We start from the raw sequence: 26,397 nt of genomic DNA on the forward strand, positions 1-26,397 counted from the left end.
ATTATTTATTTGTGGTCCTGTTTATAAATTAATTATAATAAGTTGGCTCCTAAGTTGTAACTCCAGTTATCGAAAAAAAAAAACTGATAATATCCTATAAAGTTACTGTACTAGTTTCAACAAAAACTAGTTAAATAATTACTAAGTATTGTACAACACAATCAAAAACTAAATCAGCCAGTTTTTAATTGGTTTTGATTTTAGGTAAATAAAAAATAATAATTTGGTTTGTTTTTGTTCATACAAAATCTTATTTAAATTTAACCTACATCAATAAAATTGTTTTCTTCTTAACTTAAATAGTCAGGTAGTTTTTTAATACTAGAATTAGTACAGTTTGAAATATTTACAAACCTTATGTTATAAATCTAAAAATACAGCGTTTGTTTGAAAATCGAAATCTGTTGAGCGTTTATTTAGCTTTAGATATGCAAATGATTCAATTTGTTTTTAGCCTGCTGCTTACTTGTTTTTATGCTTTTCTATACATTGTAAGCTATACTTCCTACTTTGAATATTAAAACATAATGTTTTAAGCTCAAATAAAAAAAAGTAAAAAATTGTTATTTACAACTATATTTAAAAAGTTTAATTTGAGCAACTGGAACAAAAACAAGTTGGCAGTGGTTAAGCTACAAAAGTATTAAAAAAAAGTTATTTATCAATGCTTCAAGTAAAAACTTTTTAAATAATTCTAAAATTAGCTTGCCTGCCGACTTTAAATTCTAACACTGTTAAAAAATTAAATTATTGTTACGAAAAAAACTTGACTTTTTATAGAAAATAGTAAAAAAGTTTTTGAATTAACAAATGACTATACAAACAAAGTTTTTTTTTCTTAAGTAAACATGATTAACTAAAATCTAGAATTAAAAAAAAGATATATATAAGGAGTACATTTAGTCATCATCACAGATTTGAAGTGGTCTTGTTTGAAATTTAATATATTTCACACTACTAAAGGTGCAAATTTAGAATAGTTTGTTATGTTTTCTGTCCTTACATTTACTTTAAAAAATATGCGTTTTGAGTTGAATGAAATAATTTAAATCATTCTATTAAGTATAATGCTTTTTAGTAAAAATAGTTCTATAAAATGTTTAAACAAAAAACTTGTTTCTATTTTGTTCCATGTTTTGTAAGTTTAGTGTAGTCTCAAACAAAAGTAAAAATGAAACTTACAGTAACTTGTAAAAATTATTTTGACACATCTATGATCTCTTATGTCAGAAGTCAGAAACTTTGGGCTGCAGCGATTAAATAAAATAATATTATAGTATTAATATAAAAAGGGATTGTACCCGCACAGAATAAAAGTACAACTTATACTAATTTTAGAAGTAAAACTTATTAACACCGTATACTAGATCCTCAGGTGGTTCGTCATTAACTTTTAGAATCAGAAAGTTAGTTTTATATTCTTAAATTACTCAATCATCAAGGAGAAACATTTTCATTTTTTAAATCAAAACAAATTCTATTTTTCAAACTCTTTTGACTTGTCTTAAAGTATTTAAAAACTCAGTATTAGTTTTTTTTATAATTTTTCTAACAAAATTTTTTTCAACTTTAAGTTTTAGCTATATTAAAAAAAAAGCTTTTTTGACTTAAATTTGAAAATAAATTTGTTAGAACAATTATAAAAAGAACTAATGCTGAGTTTTTAAATACTTTAAGACAAGTCAAAAGAATCTAAAAAGTAGTATTTTTTTAAACTTTAAAATTGTTTTATAATTTTTTAAAATACTTTTATTTAACATTTGTGTAAGTTTTAGCTCTATAAAAATATCTTTTTTGACTTACACAAATGTTAATTAAAAGTGGTAAAAAATAATTAGACAATAGTTTTAACTTGTAGGTAGTTATTAAGAAGCCACATAATGATCTAATGATTGTTTTATAATGACTTAATAATAAAGTGAAAATGTTATTATATTCATTATTACCAAAACATTGGAGCCTAAAAACTTTGTTTATTTTTTATAAAGGCTGTCGACCACTAACTAGTGTTATTTGGTTAAATCTCGTTTACGTAAAGTGGCTTTTATTATGACTGTAACAACAAAATCACCTTTTTGATATAATGTTTGTTAATTATAGCCAGATATAAGGCTAGAAAAAGTCTTATTGTTATAAGTTTGTACATACAAACATTTATTTACTAAGTTTACTCGAAGGTTTTTTTAATACTTAATAAGCAACATACTTAGTTAAAATTTTTAAATTACCATTTCAAAATCTACATAATTAAATTATAACTCATTCTCAATAGAGTTTTCCCAATCGATTTAGCTCTAAGCATTATAAAAAGATTAATTGTTGATACTAGCGTCAATTAATAGTGAAAGACTAAGGTTTAACTTCAACAACCCAATAGAAGTATTCTTCGCACAACTTTTCATTGAAACCTGCACTTATTAACGCAAAGCGCTAGGTTACACTGTTAAAAGTTATTAAACTTAAAAATATACACTTAATAGTTTGAGCGTTGAAAACGTAAACATAATTAAAAACACCAATACAAACTTTGAAGCGAACTTTCCTTGGAAGTTTTCGGTTGAGCGATCAAATATGTTTTTAAGAGGCGGACGACTTACGAGAAAGTGAGTTCGGTTTAACTTCAAAGGAACAGTGGGCAAACATCAAACACCACTTGTTAACTCGTATCAGCAATTACATCACTCGCAGTATATCTGCAATTATCTTGATGTTTTCCTTGCTTCGATTAACTTTTTTTTGTTGTTGTGTGGTAAAAGTTAGTTTTGGATATATAACAAATATTTAAAACTTATTCAAAACATTATTTATAAAGTTTTGTTTTTGATTATCAATACCTTTTGAAAATAAAAATAAAAAAGATGTCATTTTTATTTAACAATTTGATTGAAATTACAATTTTCTTATTTAGAAATATATCATGAATTACCTAGCTAAAACAATTTCGTATAAAAATATTTTTTGGGCTAATGGTACGTTGTTAATGAAAAATAATACTTTTGAAAGTTGTGCTAGAATATGTATAATATTGATTAAAATAACTCATTTCACAATTGGGGAAAAAGTAAACAAGAAGCTTCTTTTTTAAATTTATGTAATAGACAACATCCAATTATAAATATACTTTTACAAAGTTTATTATTATCACGACAAAATATTTGTGAAACTTTTTAACTTAGGTATACTACTGATCCTAACTTTAAAAACTGTCTTTGTAATATTTTGGAAGCGTTCTGATTTTTTTTTTGAAAATTAAATTTTAACCACTTAAAGTTTAAGTAGATACATTAACTTTTTTTTATTTCAACCGACTGCTATGATGAATTTTATTTCAGATTGTGATTTGAAGTTACGAACTTTCTTATAACGCCATTTTTGTAAGTGTATAAATAATTTGTTAACAATATGAAAAGTACTATGGAAGTTAAACATGTTATACTTAATTATTCAGTAGTTAAAAGTCAGTTGCACTTTAGAAATAATACTAAAATTGTACAAATACTTTTTGATATATTCTATATGTACATTTATATAATTTCAAAATTATGTTAAAAACTAAAACAAGCAAGCTTGAATTAAAAAAAAAGCGATTCATTATTAAAATGTTTTTAAAATAGTGCATGTAACTAGAGCTGATTTATTATTTTTTATGCATGCTTATGTACCAAAAGCATAAAAAGTTTATTACGACAGTTCTTTTTAAAAAACTAGTTTATATTAATGAAAGTTAAATAAATCAAAAAAGTTGATTAGAATCTATAAAATCTTAAATAAGTTTTTATGCAGTAAAGTTGCCCCCGATCTAGGCATCATCTATGTTATTAAATAAAATAAATTAATATGTTAATGTTTTTAAAAGAAAAAAATTTTCAACAGGTCTAAGTGCAAATTAAAAAAAAATATAGTAAAAATTGAAACAAAGCAAATTTTTTAAAAATAAACAGATACAATGTAAAGATACTTGAATTTAATAATGGCTAAACTTTAGCAACTTTTATGTTTTCACATTCAGAAACCAGAGTTAAAGTTTTTAATTTTAACGTAAAATCTCCTATTTTAAATCATTAAAGAATTGTAGACTGTTTTTGAAACTTTAATTTAGAGCCTTTTCATGTAACATACTCAGTGTAAATCTTCTATGACATTAGTTACAATAAATGATTATAAATTTTTAAAATTTAATGTACTGTACTTTTAAAAAGTAGTAATGGGGCTGGCCATAGTTTTTTTTTAGAAGATTATGTTATTGCTTAAAATAATTTTTGTGTTCTATAACACATAACACAAACAAAGAATTTGCCAGTAAAAGGAAATAAAAATGTCACTAACTAAACTGGTTCTAATATTTTTATTGATTTATAGTATATGTAAGAGAAAAATCGATAAAATTTATAATTCAAAAAACACATTTAGTAGTTATATTTCAACTTAACTTGCAATGCAAAATAAAAATGAAATATCTAAGTAAATTAATTTTTTTAAATTGTTTTTATTAGTATCGCAACGTCTAGAAACTCGATATATCACAATTATTGTTTAAAGGAACAAAGTATTTGAAAAATACAAATTTGTATTTTAGTCTAATCAAACCTTTTTTCAATATTTTTAATATTTGTTTTAAATATACCTGATATAAGTTTTAAAATATAGTATTTTTAGGTAATTTTGAAATTTTTTATTTTATAGATACTGTATATGTATTTTTTTACTATCATAATATTATTAAATAGTCCTACAAAAAGTTATATTTTATTTAAATAAATATTACATGATTTTGCTATAGAATAGTCGGAATTTAAATTTGCCATAATTGAATCGTCATGTAACAGAACATATGTTTCGTTAGTTAAAGTAAAATACAAATGACAAAAATTAAGCTAAAATAATATGTGCTTTTAGTTTTTGCTAGATTTTAAAGTCTTTTAAAACAAAAATCTATGTCAACAATTCTACAAAAAACACTTCATATTAATATTTTCATCACCTTACTTGATTAAGCTACCAAAGTTTTGTATAACTAGACTTGATAATTATTTCCGTCATATAAGAACAAGTGCCATTTTTCTATATTTTTCTTCTCACTTTAAGATAAAAGTTGGTTGTTAATGAAAAAATATTATATAAAAACTATTAACTTAAGTAGTTTTTTGTTTAAATTAGACTAATTCTTTTCCAAATTTGCATTTAAAAATATACTGTAGTTAACTAGTTTATATCTATTTATCTAAATTAGTTATAATTAGTTCCATTTGTTAACTAGCACTTAAAATTGATACATAATTTTGTGATAAACTTACAGCTTTTGATAAATAATTAACTACTTGAAAATGAGCGCTGGTGTCCCACGATCTTCAGTTTTATTCAACAAAACCTGTTTTTGCTCCGAAGACACTTTAAACTTAGGACACGCCCCAAAACAAGTCATTGAAAGGTTCGGTTCTTTTTGCAGCAACTACGCTAGTACTGCTGCTGCAATAGACGCATTACTTGAGTTCACGAAAGATTTGAAAGACAAGTACAATTTTTTTAGTCGTAACTCTACTTGCGAAATGTTAGTGAAACTGCCTCAAAATGAAAACATTAAAACGTTGCAGAACGCGGTTTATAGCTTGTGTGAATATACTGCAAAATTTAATTATTCCGATGTTACTTACGCCATCGAAGAGATTATCATGCAGCTGCGCGTATACTCAAAACAGTCGGTAATTGATAGCATACCTAAAAACCTTCTATTTTTGTCCGAAAAGGACCAAATACTGTCAATTGAAAGTACAACCGAAGCTGAAACTCAGATGAATGGAAAAAGCAACGATGAAAATTCTGAACGTGCTAACGCTTCTGATGAAAAATGGAAGAGTTTCGATGATGCTTTTTACTCACCAGAAAAAAATAAAGACTCTAGTAGCACACAAGAAGTAGGTTTTTCTGTAGTTGATAAAGTTGATGATGCAGACATAGAAGTAGTTATTGACAGAACTACTAGTAAAAGTCCTGAGAAAGTTGGCAGATGTGATAATGGTTTGGAGAGCATGGGTGAAATCAAAAATGGTAGTCCTAAAAGTGTTACTGAAAAAAATGATGATAAAAATACCAACGTTCCTTGCAAAGAAAACGAAACGTCTAATTGTTCAAAAAAAAGTTCGGAAGAAAAAGTTTTCTCAGACGACGAATATGAAAGAAAGCTCGTCAAAACCTTGAAGGGTGTCGGTCTCCAAAAAGGTGTTTGCGGTTTGGAAAAGCTTGGCAGCATGTCTTGCATCAACTCAATACTCCAGTGCTTGTTCAAAACTGTTGAACTGGCGCAATACTTTATCAGCGGAGACTACAAACAGAACTTAACCCCTGGTAGAGGCGAGCTTGCAAAAGGCGTTGCAGTTTTGTTTGAACGTTTTTGGAGCGCTAAGTACAGTCATTTGACTTTAGATGAGTTCAAAGGCGTGTTAGAAAAGACAAGGCAAGAACTGCTTACTGCTGTTTACAACGATGCTCTAAAGTTTTGTGAATTTTTACTGAACACAGGTCTACATAAAGATTTAAACACAAACATTTTTCATGGATCAGTGGAACAGCTGGACTCCAGCGAAACATCTAAGATAAATCAAATTTTTGGCGGAGTGCTTCAAATAACTCATATCTGTAGCTGTAGCTGTAAAGCAGACGTATATGAAAAATTTAATTTTCTGAAACTTGTACCAAAGAACATTCGAAATTCAAAAACCCAAGGTGAACATTATAAACTAAATGAAATGCTAGATAACTACTTTCAGAAAACAGAATGCAGTGAGTGTAACAAGAACAAAGTTGCCAAAACTATTTTTCAATTACCTCCCGTGTTAATTGTTATAATTTCTCGAGAAAAAGAGGGAGGTGGAAAAATTACGAACCGAGTGGATTTTCCGCAAAGTCTTGCATGTAAAAAGACCATTAAGTGGTCGAAAAAAGGTAACTACAATTTGTACGCCGTTTGCAACCACAAAGGAGATGATCTGAACAGCGGAAAGTACACAGCGAAGTGCAAGAACATACAAGACAATCATTGGTACGTGTACAGTGACAAAAATTGGTACAGAGAAAAATTAAAGTACAACTGCAATTTGTGGTTCGAAGAAAGCGATGAAGCTTACATGTTGTTCTACACAAAGACAGACCGAAAAGAAGTTTACGAGAAATTTGCCGTGAAAACTCCTGGATCAGAATAAACATTGTTATACTTCAAAAGATACTCAACATCCTGTTTTTTTTAAGTTTTAAGCTTTTTTACTGTGTTGGAATTATTTCTAAAAGCCGTTATGATCTTTTGTTTAATTACGTTTTTTACATAGACACTTAGTTTTTGTAGTCTACTAGTACTGTTTTTATAGTTTTATAACTTATTATAGTGTTAATGTTTAGTATTTATGAATAAAATATACAGTTTGAATTTAATTTTGTTAATAATGTTTATAAGTAGTTTTCATAACTAGCATTAAGCATTGCGTATGAGAACTTACAACATTGTATAGTTAAAAAACAAACTTCATTAGAAATATCTGTATATCCTTATTTCAATGTGGTTTTAAGGTAAATGAGTTTATCGTTCATATTTGAAAACGTAAAGTTCTAAACTTTCTTCACAATTGTTTTTGGAAAAATATAAAAATGGAATTTAGAAAACTTTAAAAAATTCTATATTTTTAAACTTAATTTATCCCTATCTCAAAAAAAAAATTTTAAATTAAAAAAAAAGTGTAGGTATTAATTAAATCTACCTCTGCACTTTTTCAAATACTTATTACGTTTTAAGTTAAAATATTGCATTAATTGTATTTTGATAGTCCTGCACCCAGTTTTAAGTGGAACCATTCCTATCCGGAAAAAGGTTGTTTTTTTTGTTTTTTAAATAATCCTAATGCTAGAATACAACCTGAAATATTTTTTAAAACAATTCACAAACATTAAATGTTACTATAAATGTGTACAGTAACCTCTCACTTAATTACGCACATTGTGTCCTCAGAAAAAGTGCGTAAAGATACGAGAGATCGTAAAGATACGAGAGGTACTAAGTATACTTACTATAATGGCTGTTTTTTGATATTGCCTCTAGTTAAAAGCAGACTGAGTACTTTCTAACTGTTAACACTCTGTTTACTTTATTTATAATTATTAAAACAAAAGATAAAACTATACATCTATTAAAAAAAGACGATAAAAATTTTTATAAAACAGTAATACTTGTAGATAAATTATACTAACTTAAAAAATAAGAAGATTTTATCTTTAATTTATATATATGCGACTTATTTGATACTTCATATTTATATTCTATTCTACTTAGCAAATTCTATTTATAGTTCAGCATTTGTTTACAATTAAGAAATGTTCTATCTATATTAAAACTTGTTTCTATAGGCTTTTACAAAAATCTCCATTTGGTGCTGTAATGGATTTCTTTTTTTGAACAAAAATATATAAATACAAGAGAAATGTCTAATAATTGTTGATGTTACTACAACTTTTTTAATTTGACCTTTGCCCACATAAGGACAAAATTGTCTTGCATTGTATTAAAGATATATTAATGAATTTTTTTGGTAGAAATGAAATTTCATGCCATAAGAATTTTGAGAAATTGAAATAAAAATTTTTATTTTTGATTTTTTTAGAATTCTTAAATGCGTAACTAAACGAGAGTGCGTAACGTCACGAGTGCGTAAAGATTCGAGAGGTTATCGTATTCTATTTGCTGGACATAAGAACTTTAGTAAGTTGAATGTATGGTTATGACAGTCACCTTAGCTTTTAAAATTTACCTTAAACTAAAATAAAAATAACTTGTAGAAACTTTACATTTTGCCAAAAATTCAATTGTATCCCTAAATTTATTTTTGACAAAAGTATTTGTAACCGAATTGTAAGCCAATAAAAATCTCACCAAAAGTCAAATAAGGAGACGGATAGTGTATGCAGATAATCACTTAAAAAATCCGGAAAACATCTCATCAGAAAAAATGTCAAAAAGAAATCCAGTTGTGCAAGATTGTTAATAACAAATACTTTTTTGAGCTTCTTTTAAATCAAGTCGTTCAAACATCAGATTTTAAAAGAATATAAAAACTGCCTCCACTTAAACAATAACTTTTAAACATTTTGTTATTTTGTGAATCCGTGAACACACTTAATCCGTTTTAAGCCGTTTTTAATACAACTATATTTTTTAATAAGAAAATTTAGCTATTAAAACAAATAAGTTTCAAAAAAGAAGTGCTCTTTATTCAATCAATTTGAATAAACCTTAAACTTGTATAGTACATTTGAAATGAAGACATCGATAATTTACCTCCTTTTAACCAAGGCAAAAGTATGTAACTTTTTTTAAATGCGTATTTTACAATTTTGAGAGAAATTTTACCCTTTTCGTTCAAAATAACAGACAATACAGACTTATTTGAATAATAACACGATTTAAGTAAACTTTGTACTGTTTTTTCATTAAGTAATTGTTTTAATCAAATAAATATAATATTTATCTGTTATTTATTTTAATAAAATTAAAGTTTATTATTAAAAGCAAAACTTAAAGACATTAAGTCGAGAACTTTTAATTGTTTAATTTAAAAAAAGCTACAATAATATAATCTTATAAATAAAAACTATGGCTCTAAAAAACTGTATCTAAGATGCAAGAAAATATTTTTTTATGGTTCTACTTTTCGTTTTAACTTTTTCCCAAAAACAGACCATAAAATCCTCTATGTCGTATTAGAATTTTAAGAACTCTAAATTTGGTTAAATTTTTGTTTTTTTTTATGTCTAAGTAACAAGCCGCTCGAAAAACAATCGAATTCATTATGGTTGTCTGAGCAAAATAATGACAGCAAATTGGCAGAAAAACGACCAGAAAGCAAGTTAGGAGACAGACTGCCAGAAAAAGTGTCAGACGGGAGACGCTAAAAAAATTGGCTCCTCTTTTGGTCAAGCTGCCGCCAACGAGGGGGAATTTGATTTGAACAAAAGAGTAGGGGAAGTACCGGACGACATTTTAGATCCCTTCTACCTTACTAACCCGCTCAGACTAAGCCTCGTGCTCAGACGGGACACTGCGGTCAACATGTGGGAAACGAATGACAATTTTATCAGGTTGGAGGACTATGAGAGACTCAACCAGGACTTCCTCTGTAATGCTATTGGCATTTTATTCTTTTCGAGAGAGCTATCTTGTATTTAAAGTAAAGCTACGCTAAAAACAGGCTTTTAGAGTTTTACTGTCTCGCAGTGAGCTTTTTAAGCGGCTTTTTGCTACACCTAGCTTATGAATGGTTTCGATCTTGTTTACGCAAGTTTAGTTCGCTTTTATATTGCTTTACGAGTTGAGTTTAAACCATTATTTAGTTTTCAACTTCTTTGATTCATGATGTTAGTCTTTTAAAAGAATTGATAATTCGATTTATTGGCTTTATGTTGTATAGTATTTTATCACCATTTTGTTTCGCAACTTCATTGTAAATACAATTCATTACCATAGACTCAAATTACGTTTAAGAGTAGTATAAATAATATGTTAAACCTTTAGTAAATAGTAAGTAAGTTATATTAGTCTATTTATCAACTATAGTTAGCTCGTTATCTTGGGGACATCTATTATACAAGTCAAAGCGCACGTTGCGTTATAAACCAGTTCCCTGACATTGTATAAGTAGAGCTCCCCGTTAGCGATACCTCGAAGATCCCGGAAGGCACTTCTACTTGATGAAGCTCGACAGCCCGATATGTCACGGGCTGTTTGCACGACATCCCAGAAAGTTTGTTTCAATCTAACTTGTTGTTTTATATACTTGTTTGTTTCGCATCACAGTTCAAAATTCGACAGACAAATTGACAGCGCAACTGTGTAACACGCACACAATACACGCTTGAACGGACCACTGGATCATTTTCAGACACGAAAGTAGGAGAGTCATCACCAACTCGGAGCGGCGCAGGAGGGGAAGGATTGATGAACCTAGATAAATCCACTTCTTCGTGCGTCAAGATGGCGATTGACGCCAAGGAGCAACCGCACAAGGTTGAAGCGCGGCTTGACTGCAGGACCGAGCAAGCTTTAGCAGACTACGACGATGATGATCTTACGAGTGTCGTGAGCTCTTCATCAAGTACGCGCAGAATATTTTAGTGATTTCGACTGTCGGTGCGAGTTGCAGAGTCGCTGTATTACGAGAAATAACAAGAGGTAGAAAAGAGAATAATATACAGAAAATAGCAAAAAAAAAAAGTATAACATTGTTTTACAGTTTTTTGTTTTGTGTATAAGATAACTTTTTCCCTTAAGCTTTAATTGCAGAGTACTATACGATTCGAGCTGATAGAAAACTTTTGATAAAAAATTTTGTGCGGTTAGTTTGAAATAAAGAGATTTAAAAGTTATTTTGACACGCGTTAAAAGTTATTTGTTAGTATAACTAAAAGTGACAACATTCATAACTTATTTTTATCAAATAAAGTATCTAAAACATTCACTACGAAAAATAAGGAATATTGTAAAAGAAAAACAGTTAAAACTTTATGATTTATAAATTAATAATATATTGCTTTATCTTATAGATACAAATTTTAATTTTAAATTACCTTATATAAAAACTTAATAATTTTAAAAACAGTTATACCTTTTTGAACTTAGTATACAACAAAACTTTTTTTTATGACAAATATATTTGTGCACTTAAAATCATTAAGTTTAAGAAACTTATCTCTAAAGTAGAGGATGTTTGGAGTGTTAAGGTTAGGTTCTAGAAAGTTCTTTAAGAAAACAAATTTAATAAAACAAATGCAATTTTTATTGAAAACCTTAATGTTTTTTTTTTCTTTTAACATATTAAGTTTCACTTTATTGTGGCATAATAATATAAATATGCTCATCATTTGTAAAGTTTAAAATACCAGATCAAGTAAGTAACAAGTTTGTTTTACTAAAAAATAAGATATTTTAAACGTTACAAACTGGAAAAAGTGTTTTAAAACTATTTATACTTTTTTATATAATATACTTTGTTTTAAAGTTAAAACTTTTTAGCATTAGTTAAGTTAAAAAAATAATAAACTAAACTAGAGTTTACCAAGCTCATCGATAAAATTGCCAACTTAAAGATTTAAAAACACTCTCCCCTGGTCGAACGAAATTTTTGATAACTATTTTAAAGGTAGTACCTTGTAAGTTCATCCCTTATAAATTTTAATACTACTATTGTATTTGGATACATTAAGTTAATATATAGGCTATGTAAAACCGTTCAAGTACATAAAAGTTCTTCAAGTTTCTACAAGCAAAAAAAGTAATAAAAGAAAAGAAGTTATTATGTTTATGTATTGTTTTTTTAAACTTGAATACCATTACAAGGTAGGTTTAAGTTTAAAGTTTGACAGCAAATAAAAGAACCTTTTGTTATAAAAATAAATACACGATAGACAAAGCATATGGACTATACTCAAGAGTAAGTCAAGACATTTTGCTGAAACGTAAAAAAATTAACATACTTAAAGTTTAAGCTTTAAATTTTAGGCTTAGTTGATTAACAAAAAGTATTTTATGTGGGATGAGTCAGGCTTAATAGATTTTTGATTCAGTTCATTTTTTAAATAAGCAATGTATTTTTATCAAATTTTGAAATATTTTTGTGTCGTTTAATAAAAAAATATTTCATAGCTAATTAATTTTGTATTATAGTTCTAAAAACTAAGTAAATGTTAATGATTTTATTTCATTTTTTATACGTCTAATTTGTTTAAATTTGATTAAGTTTAATAATACATTTAAGATACATTTAATGTATTAACGTTTACAGAAAATTAAAGTTGTTAAGTCATTATTTTTATAGTGAAGTTTATTTTTATAGTGAAGTCTGATAGTTTAGCGACAATATTGAACGTTGTGATTACATTTGATAACCAAATTTAATTTTTTAAATCAAGAAAATAATTAAAACAAAACATTTAATAAATGATTGTAAGTCATTTTAATAAGTGTATAACATCTATGACTTATTTCAAATTTATTAAATCGAAGAACTGATTATTTTTTTCATTCATTATAAAAAGTTAGTTAACTACTAGTTTTTATCTATGTAGAACTAAACATAGAACAAAACTTTTAAAAGCAAATAGTTTATTCATATACTAATTTAAAACAAAGGAAAAGTTAATAGCAACTTTAGTATAGACAATAAAGTAATATATTTTTATGTAGTGTTAAATTTTCATCAATCAATACTTTTCAAAATTGAAAACCTTTAATTATCAAATTTCCTAAAGCTAACACTTAAACATGTAATATAAGTAATGTAATTTAATATTATTTTTTTAAGAAAACTAACAAAATAAAAGCATCAAATTCAGTGTGAAATAAGCTAACTGCAAAAGTTTACATTGTGTCAATAAACACTATATTTTATGTAGACTTTTTAAAATGCAAGTTATCATAAACCTAGAAGGCGGAGAATACGTCATCGGCGTCAAACTACCAATCACCGTGCTTCAGGTGAAGCAGTTGATCCGCGACAGGTTCGGCATACCCGTGGAAATCCAGCATCTGCACGACTTTTCTGAAACACCACATCAAACTTCTAGCTCGCATTCAGGCGTCCCTGATGGAAACACGTCACAAGTTCATTACGTGCTCACGCTCGACCGAGTGTCCACCTGGGCGCACTTTTACGTCACTCTACCGCCGGCCAGTGGTGAACGGGACGTTATCAGGGTCAACTCTCACAGGTTCGCGTCGATCGCCGACATCAAGCGTCGGATTTCCGCAGTGACGAGGCTGCCGGTGAGCAGTTTCCGGTTGTCTCGCAACATCGGCGGGAACTCGTTGGCTGACGTTTCAAATCTCTTCCAGTGCCAGGTTGGTGACGGAACGAGTCTGTATTGTGTTTGAAATGTAACTGAGTTGCCTCGGTAAATTTTTTTTGTTGTTTTAGTTGATCTGATATGACTTATAAATGTGTTATTGACAGTGTGGAATTTAGTTGACGTGTTTTTTGTTTTCATGTTTCAATAAACTGTCATGTTTGTTTGAATAGTATTACAGATAATTTATATGTATTATTACTAGTTATAGTTAATCACTTGATAAAGAAGTTTTGTTAATGGTAGGAATACTTTGTAACCTAAGTTTTTAATTTTAATAAAAAATTAACTAAAAATTATTAAGTCCATTTACAAGTTAAGTTCTAATTCAAGTTGTAACGAAATTTAATAAAAGTTGTTGGTTTGAATTAAATTCAAACAGGAATTTGCAATAGTGAAATTTTTACAAAGCTTAACTTAATTATTAGTAAACCACTTAAGTCAATAAAGTTACAATAAAAATAGATTTTAAAAATCCGTTGTTAGTTTTTTTTACGCGAGGTTAATTGTTAAAAAGTTTCATTAATATACTAAGATTCTTATTATCAATGAAGTTTTGTCACTTGTATCAACTAAATCAGTTCAACCTTAACGTAACTGGTTAATGAGGGTTAATAGTAAAATTTAATAAGCTTTCGTTCACTTTAAATTAAAGTATAAGGGATGGACTTATTTTTATTGTAGCTATAAGAAGAAAGGCAAAAATAAAGTTTTCAGAGAATTTTTATTTATAATGGTGTTGCTTTAAGTAAACTTACGAACATTTATTTATTTATTTTGAAAACGTTTCGTGTATTTTTTACTGCAAGTTAAATTTTTTCACTGCAATTTAATTATACTTGTATAGATTAAGCTCTATATTTTTAGCTTTTTTAATTTAGCTAATATGTTTTTTTTTAATAGATTAATAGTTTATTGAACAAACGAAAAAAAAGGAAAAATTGATCAAACACTATTGGTTTAAGGACCTGAACACAAAAAAAATTAAAGTTCAAAAAATACTTGAATAATGAATTTGATTTCTGTTATGAACATATTTTAACTTACCAAAAAATATATTATAATATAATAAAGCTATAACATTCAAAAAAAACTAAATAAAGTTGCATTATTAAACAAAAAAAAAAGCTGTATCAAAAAATAAACTATGCTTAGAATTATTTTTTTTATAAAAACTATTTTCACATAACCACAATATAAATAATAGTTTTGTATAAATTAACAACAATTTAAAAACCAAATAGACTAGCAGACTTTATTCACTGATGGACATAGAATAAAAACTGATTTCTAGTGTCAACTTTATTTATTCTTAAGTTAACCGATCAAATTCGTAATTGTTAAGTTGTATATAAATTCTTTTTTGTTTTAACAGTAGTTTAACAAGTTATGCATAGTTTTTGGAATTAATTCACTCTGTGGCTTTTAGATTTTGGTACTGACAGTTTATACTTGGTTATATCTTTATAAAATATAATTTAGTTTGGTGAAAACGGGTGTCTTTTTTTATTTAATAAAAACGTTCACTAAGTCCAAAACAAGTTTTATTTATTAAACTTAATCTATATTGACGAGCCGGATCCGGCCCACGCATTGTATTTTTTCAAACAGTCTAGTTTTAATAAAAAAATATTTTATACGTAACTAAAGTATTGAAAACTACTAAACAATTAATAAACTTGAAAGAGGCAAACGACATGCGTTAGTAGTATTACTCTAGTGCTAGTATTTTAAATACTGTGAAGCCGAGTTGCAAGAATTTAAGTAAAAAAAAGACAAGAATGAAAAAAAGTTTGTTCGTTTATTAAAAATGTCATGCTCCGGTATTTATGTGGCAATTTTACTGTAGAAATCTATGTATGCAAATCCTCATAAAAACACTAAACTTTAAACGAATGCACAATACTATGGTGAAAATATAAAAATTCTAAGCGGAAAAAAATCGAGCTGAACATTTTTAGCGTAGAAAATTAATGCATAACTCCGAAAAAATAAAATATGATATATGCCAATTCGTTTTAATTGATGATTATTGTTGAAAACAATGTGGATAATATTTGTTATGAATGTTGGAAAAAGAAAGATTACAAACGTACCGCTTGTAAGTTTTAAAAGAGGTTAGAACCAAGAAAAAATATCCAGTAAAACCGATTAAACAAAACTGCATATTTTTCTTCAACTGTTAGACTTTAATACGATTCTTCAGATTCATGACGACCTTAGATGAGAAGCAATTTGTATTTATACTGTCCTTGAAAAGACAATAAACTGTATCCGTGCCGTGGTGTATGACGCGATAACCGAAATGTTTTTTCGTACACTTGGACCAAACTTATTAGCGCTTTATTTTTGTTCAATAAACAATATATATAAATGGAACAATAACAATTAAAAAGCAAGTCAAGGACAGGTGCAATTTTGACTATAAACGGTGTTTTTTTCTATCTTTTTTTGTGGTGGGTGGCTTCAGATTTCCACTACTTTTTTGAATTGATTGAAAACCATGCAAATAATTTGCATACTTGCCGAGTCAGCAGTTTTTTTCATATTTTTTATAATTTAATAGTAATTTTTATTTTGTGGTTTATTTTTTTATGTTTGGGTAAGGTGGGGTAAAAAAAAAAAATTAAAAATTATTTTACTGACTCAGCAAATATGCACATTATTTGCATGATTTTCAACAATTCAAAAATAGTAGTGGAAATTTGAAGCTACCCTTTTATGTCTAATATATAAATAAGTCTAAATACTTGTGCTCTTTAAAAAATTTTGTTGTTTTTTTGGTTTATGACTTTGATTTTTTAATAATTAATTTAATGTTTGAATGTTGATTATCCTAATGTGTGAAGTAGTACGCTCTTAAAATAAATAATAAAATTTCTATGAACCAATCTATTTCAATTGCCAAACTTCAACATAAAGTCTAAATACAGAAATATTTTTAATTTTTTTAAAAGAACCTACATTGTCTTTAAAACAAATAAAAGTCAACAGAAACTTATGTTATAAACATAATATATGTAAATTATTGTTTTGTTTATACTACAAGTATATTTTGTTCTGCATGGAAAGATCTCTGCCAAAAAGTATTGATCACTTAAGTTGTATCCCACACCATATAAATTAGACCAATTTTGTCCTTTATTTATAACGTATAGAGCATTATATACCAAAATAAATTAAAACAAAATAACATCTAAAAGTTAAAACATATTGGAAATTTTAGTTGTGGCAAGGCCCCTTTGAAAATATAATAAATAGTAAAACATAAAAAGTTGCTTTACTATTCATAAATTAGTTCCCATTAATAATAGTTTTAATTAATTGTATAGTGATTTTCTTGTTATACCAAAACAGTTACTCACAATACAATCATAGCTGTATTTTGATATAGAAACATTACATTTCCATATTGACTGTACAGGGTGCTGAATATTAAATGTTTTTTAAAATCTTCACGTATTTAAACTTATGCCAACTATGATCACAGTTTTAAAAATGTGGAAGAAACCTGAAAAAAGAATATAGTAGCCACATGAGTTAGTCACATTATTTAAAAAAATTTGACTATTAAAAGTTAAATTGCAATGTTATAATCATTTAATAAGCAATAGAAGAAGCTAACTCTTAGATTTTTTTATTAAAAAGCTCAATTTTAGTTTTACATTTCCAGGAGTAGCTATTTTATCTGGAAACCCTAAAAAGACCTTGAATTAAAAGTTTATGTAAAAATGGGCTTGAATTTTATAATTTAAATAGAAATCTGAAAACCATGTTATTTTGTAAAAAGAAAAGTAAAAAATTAAAATAGATTAGATAAAAATAAATATTTAATACTGTTTAAAATCATATATAACTTCTATTTACAGGGTTTCCAAAAAACCTGGAATCCTGGAAAAACCTGGAATTTGACAATCTAGGCTAAAAAAAACTGTAAAACCTGGAAATTTGAACAAAAAACACTAAAAAACCTGCAGTTTTAAACAACTTTTACATTTTAAGTAGTAAAATTTCAATTTGACACAAAAAATTTATTGTATAGATAATTTTTTTTGTCATAGTCAATTTTTCTTTTTATCAAAAAACACAATTAAAGAAGCTTTAAGATATCTTTTTAATGTTGTTATACTATTAAACACAGTTTTTACTTTAAAACTAATTTTAACAAAAATCAGACCCTTAAAGGTGTAGTTTTAAAAACCTGAAAAAATATTTAAAAACATGGAAAAAAACTTGCCAAAAATATTTTGCAACCCTGTAATTATCATAAGTAAACCACATTTAAAGTACATTGCAGTATCTTTACAGTAATTTTACACTACTAAATACTTTTTTCACCTTAATTTTGTTTTGTAATTAAAAAAGGACAAAAAATATTGTGATTTTAAAGTATTTGAAGAAAATTAGAAAATCTAGAAAAAATTTCCAAAAAAATCAGTGGCCATCCTGCTTATTTTTAGTTTTCTACTTAAAATAGACATTTGAAATTATGCTTAAAATATCTGAAATAAATTTATAAAAACTAGTAGTTACCCTGCCTTCACTAAGGTTTTTGAAGTTGTAATGAATGATAAAATGTTTTCATTAAAGTTATAGTATTATTGAATTTGTTTTTGCTTGTTGTTAGTAATTATGTATTTAATAGGTATACCAAATACTCCTGTTAAGATTTTAAGACAGTCTCTGGCCAACTCAGCTTGTTTTAAAGTATTTTTTTAGGTGATTTGAAAAAATTAGACTGACTCAGATTGTTGAAAGTCTTAATTGTTGAAAATGTGTTTTGTGATAATTGTAAATACAGACTTATATAGACTTTATTTATAAGTAGATAAATTACAGCCATCTGGTAGATGTTCAAACAATTCTTAGAAAATTAATATTTGATCTTATGTTAAAATTAAAGGTATTAGATACATTTGATAAAACAAAAAACTTCAATTAGTTTTTGAGATATAATCAGTTCTCTTAAATGCTTTTTGTTACAAACATTTAAAACATAAATTTTCCAAAGCTTTTTATTTTCAGAAATTTGAAAAGTTAACTAAAATTTTTCACTTCTTTGTTTTTAAAGCAATCAATGTTGAGTATTCAGGAAATGACTTTGCAGTATTACAAACAACATGTAGGTTGTAGATGTATAAAAAAAACAGAAATTACATTCTTTTGTTTTTAAAAAATAGTTAATTTTATTTTCAAGTTAAAAGTATCTTAATTCCTGGAAGTTATTTGTGTTATATAAAGATTAGACTGAATATTTAAAAAAGAATTGCTCACAAGTTGAAGGAGTAGACAGTTTTTAGGTCTAATGTTTTTGTCTTTTGAATTGTTACCTTCTGTTAGAAACGTGTTAATTCTCTAAATTTAATTGCCTATATTTTATAAAAGTTGCATAGAGTTGAAAAAACTTGTAAAAACAACTGGTAGCGTAACTATGAATATTGAAAATGACACTGAATTAAAAAAAAATGTGTCATTAATGTTAATAATTATTATTTACAACATGTGTTGATAAACAGTTTACTTATATAAAGTAATTATGACAAGTATCTACAAATATTGATCAAAACTTTTTATTAGAAAATAAATACTAGGGTTGCCACCCACTCAATGTACTTTGGGAAACTCAAAATATTTTGAAATTCTAGAAAATCTGAGGGAGACTCAGGGTAACTTGGGATATTTTGACTTTTTAAAAAAACTCAACATGACTCAGGCAGTTTTAATTTTTTATAAAAAATCTCAGGGTAGTTTAAATTTTTTTTCAAATCTCAAGACAAGTTTTTTGCTAGATCTAGAATTAGATTTAGTTGATCAATTTTCAATATTTTGTTTTTTTATATACCCAATTTTGTACAAGAACATGATTTTAATTGATTTTGAAATGCTTATTCAAAATTTTTTTAGCTTTGCAGTTAATTCTTCATTATCCTTAGAAATAACACAGTAATTTTTGTTTTAAGTTTGAAATTTATAATAATCATGAATTGAAGTTATTTATGCAAGTCATTAATTGTGTTGAAAGATTAAAGCCGTTCAATTATTATGTCAAAAAATCAAGTCCATTTCTACAATATATAAAGTTAACTAACATGGTTATATCAAAATATGCACATTTTAATTTTCAATCTCAATTTATTAAAGCTTTTAACATTGAATCTTTAAAAACAGTATTTCTCTTGAGTTTAGTGTACATCTAATGCAGAAGCATACACATACCTCCCTTTTTTAATTATTTAGAAGAAAAATTAACATGGGGTATAAGTAGTTTGCGCCACAGGCAAATTTTTTTTAAGGATTTGAAAAAAAAACTTGGATGACTCAGGGCAGGTTGTGGCACTCTGGGCATTTTTTTGATTTTTTTCTAGTCCATTTCTACAATATATAAAGTTAACTAACATGGTTATATCAAAATATGCACATTTTAATTTTCAATCTCAATTTATTAAAGCTTTTAACATTGAATCTTTAAAAACAGTATTTCTCTTGAGTTTAGTGTACATCTAATGCAGAAGCATACACATACCTCCCTTTTTTAATTATTTAGAAGAAAAATAAACGTGGGGTATAAGTAGTTTGCGCCACAGGCAAATTTTTTTTAAGGATTTGAAAAAAAAACTTGGATGACTCAGGGCAGGTTGTGGCACTCTGGGCATTTTTTTGATTTTTTTCTAGTCCATTTCTACAATATATAAAGTTAACTAACATGGTTATATCAAAATATGCACATTTTAATTTTCAATCTCAATTTATTAAAGCTTTTAACATTGAATCTTTAAAAACAGTATTTCTCTTGAGTTTAGTGTACATCTAATGCAGAAGCATACACATACCTCCCTTTTTTAATTATTTAGAAGAAAAATAAACATGGGGTATAAGTAGTTTGCGCCACAGGCAAATTTTTTTTAAGGATTTGAAAAAAAAAACTTGGATGATTCAGGGCAGGTTGTGGCACTCTGGGCATTTTTTTGATTTTTTTCAAGATTTTTTTCAAGATTTTTTTCAATGATTTTTTTTTGATTCAAGGACTGGCAACCCTGAAATTTATATATATATACGCTTAATGTCTAAAATTTTTTAAATGTTTTACAGAGTGTTTTTGAAATAAATTTTGCAAAAGAAGATGGATAACTTTTTTTCGTCAGATGAAAGTGAGGATGACTCACCTTTTGATTTTTCAAATAAAAAATCAGAAAACAATAAGAAAAGGTAGTTAGTATTTAAATTTTTTTAATAAGTATTTTACTTGTGCAGTTGTAATCTTATCTGCATACTCTTTTAAACTAAGATAAACATTACTTTTTTTGTTTTGTACTAGCAAACATTTAAAAATGATAAATATAACAACAGTAATAAAAGTAAAAAAAAAATTGATATATAAAAATAAGTTAGATAATAATTTAAACTTCTAACTAATTATTTTTTTGGGTAAAACAATTAATTCTAAAATGGAGAATCTTAGTATGGTAGTTTATCCATGTTTTTTAATTCACCATTATTTTAATTCCTTAATTTACTTTTCCATAACAAAAAACATAGTGTTTTCTTCATATAATGAAATAAAACAAGTTTAAGTATTTTCTGAATTAGTTTTTATGAAAATGTATTGTGCAATGTTTGAGAAACACTGTTCTAAGTAACACCAAGTTTATAAGCTTTTTAAACATAAAAATAAATAATTTTTCTTTTATTATATTTATTATAACTTACATAACTTTACAAAACTGAACTAAACTTTTTTTTAGAAATAAATTGCCCAGTGTTTTTTCTAGTTAGTTACTGCTTTTATCTAATCAATTAAATTGATAAGTAGTACTTTACTATAAATTTTAAAATAAATTATAGTATTTTTGTTTTGTTTTTAAAATGTTATTTCTTTCAAATAACTTAGAAATTTTCATTAAGTTTTTTTCTTAATACACTAACTTACTTTTAAACTAAAAATAAACTTAACATTTTACAGTTTTAAGTAATAAAGTATATAAGTATTTATAGTCAGTACATATAATTTGTAATTTTTAGACATTGCTTGTATTTGTTACTGTCAATATCCACATTTTAGTTATAGATCAGGGGTCGGCAGGTCAAAAAGGAATGCTTTTTTATGTGCTTTAAAAAACATATTTAAAGAAAATTATTTTGAACAAAAAAATTTAGGCGATAGAATATCCTTTAAATATAAATCTAAAACTTTATTTTTGTGTTTTTGAAAATATAAGTATATTAAACTAGTTGAATAAAATTTTTAATGTGGCCCGCGGGCCGCAGTTTGCCGACCCCTGTTATAGATAGTCAACACTCTTGTAGACAAGTTTTTTTTCTGATAATAGAATTTACTGATCAGTACTTTAGTTTGCTTAATACATTTATTTAATTTCTCAGCATTTTAAAAGTCGTGTTACTGTTAGCTGCATTATCAAATTGTTTTAATTACACAAATAATGTTTTATGTAACTATACAAAAATTAGTTTTAAATACTTTTTGTTAAGAGTTATAAAAGTTTTTAAAGCTTTCTTTTATGTTTTTTGTTTTAAAAGCTGAAATTTTGTCTCCTTTTCAGTTCAATATAATAAAATATTTTATAGCATTAAATATAAAGTAAGACTTGTTTTATTTTTTAAGTAAAAAAAAAAGTATTTCATATTAGGTACAAATGTTTTAAGCTCCTTATTTTTAACAAATGTCTTTAAAGTTTATTTTGATACTTATAAATATTGCGATCTAATAAAATAACAATGCAATGAACCATTAAGTTGTTTTTTAAAGTTCGACTTATGAGAATTATATTATTAATGGTTCATTTAAAACTTTTAGATCTCAGTTGGAAAATAAGAAGAGTACTAAGGTGTCTCAAAGTACAGCCGAGGTTAGTATGTTTTGTATTTGTACTACTTATTACTACTACTAGTATATTTATCTTAAATATATTTATGATGTATCGTCTTAAATAACAAATTAATAATGTTACTAAAATGTCATCTACGTTTACAATCAGTTTCTTTTTACTATGAAATGCATTTGCAGAAAAATGATTAATTTTCATAACATTAACTATTAGTGAATGATTTTTATTCTTACATTTTATAACAGAAAAGGAAGCTGCTGTCGATGGATGTGATTGAGGAGGCGACTTCGCTGAACAATGTCAAGGAACGAGCAAGGAAGCGAAAGCAGCAGAACGATGACGAAAGTGACTCTGAAGAACTGAGTGATGAAGAAGATGATGAGTTAGTTTTTTACATATTGATATTTTGGTAATTAGCTTTAAATAATTTTTACCTGCGAAGTTTTTGTAATTGGATCGAACAACAATCAAGAACACTACACGTTTGTTTGCTACCGTTTCAGTTTTAAACATTAAAAATAGCCCAAAAAGAATTACTTTTTTAACTTTTCTGTTTTTATTTCATCATTTCAAATAATTTTGAGAGTTGTATGCACTTTTAGATTGGTGAGTAGGCTGTTGCATATCTTCAGCACCAAACCTCTTAATCCACATTTCAAAAACTTTAAATCACATCTCTTGATAACAATTTTATAATTTTACTTAAGTTATAGGAGTAGTAATAAATTTAAAATTATTCGTTAAAGCATTAATTGACATACGTAAAAAAAGGAAGCATACTTATTGTATTGTAAGGCTACAAACGCTATATAAACGTATCGTTTTGTGCTACAAAATATAATGAATGTTTAAGTTAAACATTAGATTTAAACTAAAACAACAAAACTATTTCTATTTTAATTTTTATTTTCTTAAAGCTTGAAACCAAAAAAAAGGAAACTTTTTTTTGAAAAGTCTTTGATAAAAACCAGTAATTTAAAAAAATGACTATATAAGTATTGTTTAATGAGCGCCAAAAAAAAACACTAAAATATTTAGTTCTAGAAGGTGATGCACGAAGGTACCTTTCGGTTAAATATCACATGTTTATTCAACAAAGCTGTAAAGATTATCTACAAAAATTTAAATTTACAGCATTCAAATTAAAAAAAACTGTTGTTTGTCTTGGTTATTACTAAAAGTGGTAAAAAACTTTAAAAAGTTGTGACTGTAATATTTAATTGTGATATTTTTGAAAATGATTGATAAATAAAAATTGTTTTCATTAATAATGTCCCTTGAAAAAACATTTGTTAAATTTTTAAAAGTTTTTTTTGCTTTGTAATATAAAGGCTGTATTTAACAGTAGAAGGCAGGGTTGCCATTTTACATGAAAACCTGGAAAAACCTAAAATTCGAAAATTTAGGCAAGAAAAACCTAGAATTTTAACAATTTTCACGTGTTTAGTAGTGAAATTTCGATTTGACTTAAAAAATCTATCATATGAGTAAAAAAATTATTTCATCATCAAACTTTTCTTTAATTTAATTAAAACATATTTAAAGTAGATTTACAGTATCTTTATAATGTTTTTTTACTATTTGACACCGTTTCTTACCTTGAACCAAAAATAAACCCAAAAATGTGTACTTTTAAAAGCCTGGAAAAAATTTGGAAAACCTGGAAAAAGTTTTGAAAAAATGAGTGGCAACCCTGAGAAGGTGTTAATTTTTATTTAAAAGATAATTATTACTTTTACTATGGTTTCACCTTTTTAGTTTTTATTCTAACGCAGTGTATAGTTATTTTATGCATTTCAAGTAACATTTCCATAATCGAAGTAGTTAAAGTTAAATAGATATATTTATTAATGATCACTAATTAATGATAAATAAGTCAAACAGCGTTTACAGTTTTTCACTACTTTATTTTACCCAGCTACGAAACGCAAAAGAAAACAACAACAGTGAAAGACGTGAGAAAGTCTTGCAAGTCTGTTAAAAACTTGGCGTCAAAATTTTCAAAATATAACAACGAAAAGACAAAGAGAATGACTCACCAACAGCAAAAGAATAAGAAAAAGTTTGCAAGTAAGTTAATTTATTTTTCAAATATTATTTAGATGCTAGTGTTTTTTGATTTCATTTTACTAAAGTTAAAAACAACAATTCAGTTTGAAGTCTGTAATAGTTTTTTAGTTTTAGTGTGTAGAGTTTAGAGAACTTGTATGGCTAACAATCTAATTAAGATTTTATTTGATTGTAAATTTTTACCTAAAAAAATAAAACGTATTAAATTTTACTGGTTTTAAATTATATAAAATATGAAAAGTTCTTTTAAATATTTTTGAAATAAAGTTTTTGTCGTTTTTTATGATTGCTATTAGATATGGAAGATTTAAAAAATGTAATGTTGAAATAAATTGCTTAAATAAAGTTCTTTTAGCATTTACTTAGAACTAATTAAGTATAAAATAAACTTTAATATATAGTCAATTCTTTTTAACAATTTATTTCTAAATTAAAGGGTAAAAAGCCAGCCAAATAGTCTATTTTTTAAATACTCTTTCTAAATAAAAAATAAGATTCTTCTAACATTCCTAAAAAATTTAAAAGATTAATTTTATTATCAAAATTATTGTGTTATTTATGTATAGGTATTACACTATAAATATAAATACCCTTAAAGACTAGTGTTTTATTAAATGGCTCACTTATTTTTTGTTTGTTTTTGATTTCAGGACTTGTGAAAAGGATCAAATGCTAAGAAATGCTAAGAGTGCTAACTGTGTGCATAGGTAATAGTAGATATATTATATTTAAAAGTTATGCCTTTAGCTTTTATTTAATTTACTAATTTTATTTTTTAAGCTTATGTTTCTGAAAGTATATTTAGTAATTTATAGGAAATTTGCTTTTATGTTTTATGATACTGATTTTTACATGCAAAATTTCTATTAAACTTAGTAACAACATTGTTTAACTTATATTAAACAAGATTAAAGACAATTCTATTAAAAATATTTTGCATAAAACATTTTAGTTTAGAGAATGTTTATAAAAATGTTGTTTTTTTATCGCCTTTTTAGAAATTTTAAGAATAAAATTTGTGATTTCATAAACGTTTCAGTGTGCTAAAAAGAAAGTTCATTGAGTTTATTGAAAAAGTTTAGTTGATTGTTAGTCGATTTTAAATCAGTATTTTCAGAATCTATAAACTACACCTAATCTGAGTAAAAAAATTTTTACTGCCTACCACAAAAATATGTGTACAGTTTATTACTGTTGTTAACAAAATCATTAAAGCAATCAAAATAAAGGCAAATTTAAAACATTTGCTATAGCTCTTTTAATGTGATGATTAAATATTTAATCTAACTTTTAAAATATTTCTTCTGCATTGTTATATATTTTAATATATTTCCGATGTTAAGAAAAAAAAGAGTTTAATGTCTCAAGTATTGGCTTTTTATATCAGTAACAGCCATCAATAATTTATAATTAATATTTCAATATAACTTGTATTTATTTATAGAATGTTCGATAGGATTTAAAGTATTTTGTTATAATTTTAGTTCTAGTTTTGTAATCTAAATTTAGATTTGTTTAACCAGGGTTTCCCAAACTTTTGTTTAAAAGGCCCCTTAAAGAAATTAAAAAAGCTATAGCCCCCTCTAACAAGATTTCTCAAAAAATTACC

General features: G+C 26.2%; 1 protein-coding gene across 1 annotated transcript; it reads left to right on the forward strand.

The window, feature by feature from the left end:
- Nucleotides 1-20,962: 20,962 nt before the first annotated feature.
- Nucleotides 20,963-25,987, forward strand: LOC145834978 (uncharacterized). Its single transcript, XM_082942508.1, has 5 exons — nucleotides 20,963-21,081; nucleotides 22,688-22,739; nucleotides 22,964-23,100; nucleotides 24,637-24,788; nucleotides 25,439-25,987. Exons 1-5 carry the CDS (start codon nucleotides 20,996-20,998, stop codon nucleotides 25,462-25,464), a joined length of 453 nt encoding a protein of 150 aa, XP_082798634.1. The 5' UTR covers nucleotides 20,963-20,995; the 3' UTR covers nucleotides 25,465-25,987.
- The last annotated feature ends 410 nt before the right edge of the window (nucleotides 25,988-26,397 follow it).

The sequence above is a fragment of the Thalia democratica genome, chromosome 4 (genome assembly GCF_965202585.1).
Source record: "Thalia democratica chromosome 4, ktThaDemo2.hap1.1, whole genome shotgun sequence".
NCBI lineage: Eukaryota > Metazoa > Chordata > Thaliacea > Salpida > Salpidae > Thalia > Thalia democratica.

Coding starts and splice junctions, on each gene's coding strand:
- LOC145834978 (XM_082942508.1), top strand. CDS start 20,996: ATGGATAACTTTTTTTCGTCAGATGAAAGTGAGGATGACTCACCTTTT. Junction 21,082..22,687: donor TCAGAAAACAATAAGAAAAG/GTAGTTAGTATT, acceptor TAAAACTTTTAG/ATCTCAGTTGGAAAATAAGA. Junction 24,789..25,438: donor GAATAAGAAAAAGTTTGCAA/GTAAGTTAATTT, acceptor TTTTGATTTCAG/GACTTGTGAAAAGGATCAAA.